General features: G+C 40.4%; 1 protein-coding gene across 1 annotated transcript; it reads left to right on the top strand.

The window, feature by feature from the left end:
• Nucleotides 1-297: 297 nt before the first annotated feature.
• LOC147362613 (olfactory receptor 1J4-like) lies at nt 298-2483 on the top strand. Its single transcript, XM_086323364.1, has 2 exons — nt 298-315; nt 1536-2483. Exon 2 carries the CDS (start codon nt 1542-1544, stop codon nt 2481-2483), a length of 942 nt encoding a protein of 313 aa, XP_086179490.1. The 5' UTR covers nt 298-315; nt 1536-1541.
• The last annotated feature ends 3508 nt before the right edge of the window (nt 2484-5991 follow it).

Here is a 5991-nt window from a genome sequence, read left to right as displayed (position 1 = left end):
AAATAACATTTCTTAAGATCCTGCCTATTCTAACTAGAGAGAAAGAGAAATAGTAGAGTCACAAGAGCAGAGATTCCAATAAATTTTTAAAAACACAAGAGAGAATTGTGACTATAGAAGTTACTATATGATCATGCTAGCTTCCTACTGCTTCTCAGTATGTTTACAATGAAGTTTAATAACACCTACTTCTTAGGACTGTTGACAAAATTTAGTGAGGCTATTTTCCAAAAATGTATTAGTCTGACATATTGTTCATTAAATGTCAGTAATTATCCAGTGTGAGGATCAATATTGGGAAATAGTGAACGGTCAGTCAGGTAACTGAATTCTAATAGACTCTCCATCCTTCAGTATCTCTCAGCTCTCAGACCCCAGATCTCAGATCTCAGGTGTCTTCCTACCTATGAACATCCAGATCTGAGACAACATGAAAAACCAGAAATGGATGGAAATACATGTATAGAAAGAAGGTTTGTTTCTTGGCCAGAAGATAAACATGCATTAAGACAAGTTCTACCAGAGAATTGACCTCAGTGATATCTGAACTCAGTTCACCTTATTGTGTGAGCACTCAGATAGATGCAAATTTTAGGCCAGTTTCCTGGACCTTTGTGCCGACCATCTCATAATACTGTTTTATTAAATCCTTGAATTTAATATTGAGTTTTTTGGATACTTGTCCTGTCATAAAAAATAATTGAGGAAATTTTGTATGTATTTTATGTAGGACATTGTTCTTAGATATTAATATGCCTTGAATTAGAATGCTCTTTTAGGCAATGGCACCCCACTCCAGTACTCTTGTCTGGAAAATCCCATGGATGGAGGAGCCTGGTGGGCTGCAGTCCATGGGGTCGCAAAGAGTTGGACACGACTGAGCGACTTCACTTTCACTTTCCATTTTCATGCACTGGAGAAGGAAATGGCAACCCACTCCAGTGCTCTTGCCTGGAGAATCCCAGGGATAGGGTAGCCTGGTGGGCTGCCGTCTATGGGGTTGCACAGAGTTGGACACAACTGAAGCAACTTAGCAGCAGCAGCAGCAACAGAATGCTCTTATTAACTCTATGAATGTGTGATGTTGGTGTCTTTGCATTATAGAGGCACATGTGAGGCCAAGAGAGATTTAGTATCCCAAGTCATATATCTAAAAAGAGGTGCGGCCAGGATCACAACATGAGGAATCTGGCTTCAGGTCCATAATGTTAGTCAGTCCTTTGGCAGGTGTTCCCTAGAGGGTTAGTATCCAAAGAGAAGAGGTCCTGTGTGACCTGTTTATTCCTATATCTCCAGTCAAAAGCTTAAAGCCAGAAACATGGTTAATTAAAAAGAAAACTTAAGAATGAATTTGCTCTGGTTTTCATCAAAAGGAATCATATTGATGATTGAGGATGTGTCGCTTGCTCTGGCAACGTTAGGTGATAAAAGGAATTTAGGAGAAAATTCTTTTTCTCCGAGAATAAATTAGAGATCCTAGTGTGGTCAAAGCTTCTGACATTTTCCCCCTCTCCTTCATCCGCAGCAGACAGGAGAGGAGCATGAGGAGGGAGAACCAGAGCAGCGTGTCCGAGTTCCTCCTCCTGGGGCTCCCCATCCGGCCAGAGCAGCAGGGCGTGTTCTTCGCCCTGTTCCTGGGCATGTACCTGACCACGGTGCTGGGCAACCTGCTCATCATCCTGCTCATCAGGCTGGACCCTCGCCTCCACACCCCCATGTACTTTTTCCTCAGCCACTTGGCCCTCACTGACATCTCCTTCTCATCTGTCACTGTCCCTAAGATGCTGATAAACATGCATACTCGGGATCAATCGATCCCCTATGCAGGGCGTGTAACACAGATGTATTTTTTCATATTTTTGGGTTGTGTTGACAATCTTCTTCTTGCAGTGATGGCCTATGATAGGTATGTGGCCATCTGTCACCCTCTCCACTACACCACCATCATGCGAGGAAACCTGTGTATTTCACTAGTGGCTGTGTCCTGGATCTTCTCCTGTAGCAGTGCAATGTCCCACACTCTCAGCCTGGCCCGGCTGTCCTTCTGTGCTGATAACACAATCCTTCATTTCTTTTGTGATCTTGCTGCCCTGCTTAAGCTCTCCTGCTCAGACACCTCCCTCAATGAGTTGGTCATCTTCACTGTGGGGGCACTGGGAATCATCACACCACTAATTGGCATCCTAGTCTCTCATGTCCGCATCGGGGTCTCCATCCTAAGAGTCCCTTCCACCAAAGGGATTTACAAAGCCTTGTCCACCTGTGGCTCCCACCTCTCTGTGGTTTTCCTATTCTATGGGACAATTATGGTTCTGTACATTTTCCCATCATCAAACAACTCCAATGACAAAGACATAATTGCTTCAGTGATGTACACAGTGGTCACGCCCATGCTGAACCCTTTCATCTATAGTCTGAGGAACAGAGACATGAAGGGGGCTCTTGGGAGATTTTCCAGGAGGGAGACCTTCTTCTCTAAGTAACAATACCTCACCTTCTCAGTTTCTCACTCCGAAGAACCAAATGGCACCAGTGTCAGAGATTCCCCTGTGGAAATCTGTGCCAAAGACCTTGCCTGTTGCTGGTACCCACCACACTTCCCTGTTTCCAGCCACTTGCTTTGCTTGTTTTTTTTTCTGTTTGCTTTTCCTGAAACCAGTGAGTTCCAGACATGGACACAGCAAGTGCTATTTGTTGTAACCATCTGTGTTTTTTGAACAAACTTCTTTTTGCTTTAGCTTTATTTTATGTCTCTTTCTGTTTCATAAGCCTTAGAATTTGGCAATACACTAGAGCACCATCATCTTAGTTGTCTTCAAAGCACCAAAGGTCTTTTAAGTCATGAGTAGGAAGTGTCATCTTTTACAATTATACTATTGAGTTATAGTTATGAATAGGCAAAAAGATCCCTTACTTTGATACATATGTTCCTTCTTTAAAAAAAAAGAAAATTTGACTGCAAATTTATTTGCTCTTTGAATGTGTTAGAGCAAATAACAATTTTAAAATTTTCATATTATTTTTTAAAATAACATTTTTTAAAGCTGTATCTTCTCAAAGTTTCTGATGCATATATCAAGAATACTAGAATTGTCAGAACTAGACAGAAGTACTAGAATGGTTTTATAGTTAGTAATAATATATATTTTAGCCATCGCTCCTTAGTTTCACTCTCAAAGTTTATAATAATTTTTTTCTAGAGCTATAAATTTCAACTTCAAAGTTTAAGGTAAGGATATTCAAAATGCTGGCTAATCTAATGGAGAAGATGACAGAGAAATGCTTCTTATGGTTTTTCAAAATCTTAACAATAACACACTGTTGGCAGCTTATTCTAATGCACAGCCAAGATGACACTTGGACTAAAGTGATTAAGAAAAGCACAGGGAACTGAATCAAGATGCATATTCTAAAAATAAATGTCTATAATTACACTGGGAATTCTATAGAGAATTTATATGGTAGAATCCAGGAGAAAATTTTTGCCAAAGTTTTGCCACAGCTGAAAGAACATCTTGTCCTTGGGAGCCTTGTAGATAATGAAATGTCGACCAAAACCAAACACAAAGAATCATTGCTTGATGAGGCATTACAATACAGCATATATAACTCTGAACTCTTTAGATAGTTCAGTTCAATTCAGTCACTCAGTCATGTTCAACTCTTTGCCACCCCATGGACTGCAGCACACCAAGCTTCCCTGTCCATCACCAACTCCCAGAGTTCACGCAAACTCATGTCCATTGAGTTGGTGTTGCCATCCAACCATCTCATCCTCTGTCGTTCCCTTCTCTTCCCACCTTCAATCTTTCCCAGCATCAGGGTCTTTTCCAGTGAGTTAGTTCTTTGCATCAGGTGGCCAAAGTATTGGAGTTTCAGCTTTAGCATCAGTCCTTTCAATGAGTATTCAGGACTGATTTCCTTTAGGATGGACTGGTTGGATCTCCTTGCAGTCCGAGGGACTCTTAAGAGTCTTCTCCAACACCACAGCATCAATTCTTCAGCGCTCAACTTTCTTTATGGTCCAACTCTCACATCCATACACGACTACTGGGAAAACCATAGCTTTGACTAGATGGCTGAGTGCAAAAGACAGGCTTCCAAAGGAATCTGCTTTGAAAAATGAAGATGGATAAAAATATATTTCCATGTATAATATTTTTGTGAAATGTCTTTGTGTGGAAAGTATTCCCTAGTGTGAAAATTATGTTAATTAAGATGATGGCAGGGGGAGGTTTCAATGGAAAATATTTCTGTTGTTTGGGGACTCTGGCTTATTTCTTATTTCTTCATTTTCATTTACAGTTTTATTGGGGTGTAATTGACATACAGTTTTTTAAAGTTCAATTGAAGATATTTTTACATACACATGAACAGATGGCACCCTGATCTTTTACTTCCTAGCCTCTAGACCTCTGACAAAGAGGGGTCTACCAAAGTGGCTGTACCAATTTGTGTTCCTACTAGCACTGAACCAGGGTTCTTGTTGCTTCACATCCTCACCAGCGTTTAGCATTGTCAGTGTTTTGGATTTTGACTTAGCTTTGTTACTCCTTTGTCTGAAGAAAGGGAGCTGATCTACTGATTATAACAATTACTGAGCCCCTTCTATGTGGGCAGGCCTGTGTTAGGCAGTTGGACAAAGGAAAACATCAACCAAAGGGTCTTTGGCATAAATACAACTTTTTATGGTCAGAATAAATGAACCTCATTGTATTTGGAGGCAAATATGTGTGCCTCAAGGCTGATGATTTGGGAAGCTTTTTAAATTGATACACGGCCTTGAGCAGGACCTAGAAAATCATGCGTTTTTGAGAGATGGAGAACACTGGAGGCAGCCATCCCAATGATTATGTTGGTGGCAACTGTGACTGTAGGTTGATTGAGAATGGCAAGGCAAAATGTAGATTTAGTATATTAGTCTATTCTCTACAGATTTAATAAATTATTTGTTGTAGTGTGAAGTTTCCTCCTCAGAAAGAAGTTTCCTCTTCCTTTCCTTAAAGGTTATGAAAACATTCTCATTTGAATCAACTATTTTTTATGCATATCTAACTTTCTCAGGATGCCTACTCTGACCACTTTGCTTAAGTGTATTTATAATCACTTCTCATATCCCTATCCTGATCTGTTAACACCATGATGCTTTTTACCAACTGCCAATTCATAAAGTGTATTATTTTGATTTTTTTGTGTTCTTGTTTTACTGTGTAGACTTGTTTTGTTTCTGGCTTTTGTTTGTTTCCTCCCCTTAAACTGTAAGCTATACCAGATAACATGGACTTCCCTGGTGGCTCAGTTGGTAAAGAATCTGCCTGCAATGCAGGAGAAAAAAATTAAAAAATTAAAAAAAAAAAAAAAAAAAGAATCTGCCTGCAATGCAGGAGACCTGTGTTCAGTCCCTAGATTGGTAAGATGCCCTGGAGAAGGGAAAGGCTACTCACTCCAGTATGTTTGTATTTTATTCACTCTGTGTTCCACAGCCTAGCTTGTCACTTTTATAAAGTCTTTAGTCAATATATATCAGAAAGAACAAATGAATACAGGAAGTTAATTAAATGTCCTGAGATTTAAAAATTATTGCTGATATCCCCTAACAATTACTGCAGTTTTTCATGTACCAGGCACTGCGATAACAATGCTAATGTGTATTATCTCATTTATGTTCACAACAACCTCTTGAGGAAGGTACGATTCATAACCCCAAGTTATATTTCAGACTGAATACTGTAGAACTGAATTATATCGTTTAGGAGCTCTTGTTTAGGAGCTCAAGTAAGTTCAGTTCAGTCGCTCAGTTGTGTCCGACTCTGCGACCCCATGAATCCCAGCACGCCAGGCCTCCCTGTCCATCACCAACTCCCAGAGTTCACTCAGACTCATGTCCATCGAGTCAGTGATGCCATCCAGCCATCTCATCCTCTATCGTCCCCTGCTCCTCTTGCCCCCAATCCCTCCCAGCATCAGAGTCCTTTCCAATGAGTCAACTCT

The sequence above is a fragment of the Bos grunniens genome, chromosome 11 (genome assembly GCF_055505025.1).
Source record: "Bos grunniens cultivar Pamir isolate PY7600 chromosome 11, Bosgru_T2T1.0, whole genome shotgun sequence".
Classification (NCBI taxonomy): domain Eukaryota; kingdom Metazoa; phylum Chordata; class Mammalia; order Artiodactyla; family Bovidae; genus Bos; species Bos grunniens.
Note: the sequence above shows the minus strand (reverse complement) of the source record. Positions and strands in the feature narration are given on the sequence as shown.

What these genes read in the sequence shown, in the direction of transcription:
- LOC147362613 (XM_086323364.1), top strand. Translation starts at nt 1,542, where the DNA reads ATGAGGAGGGAGAACCAGAGCAGCGTGTCCGAGTTCCTCCTCCTGGGG.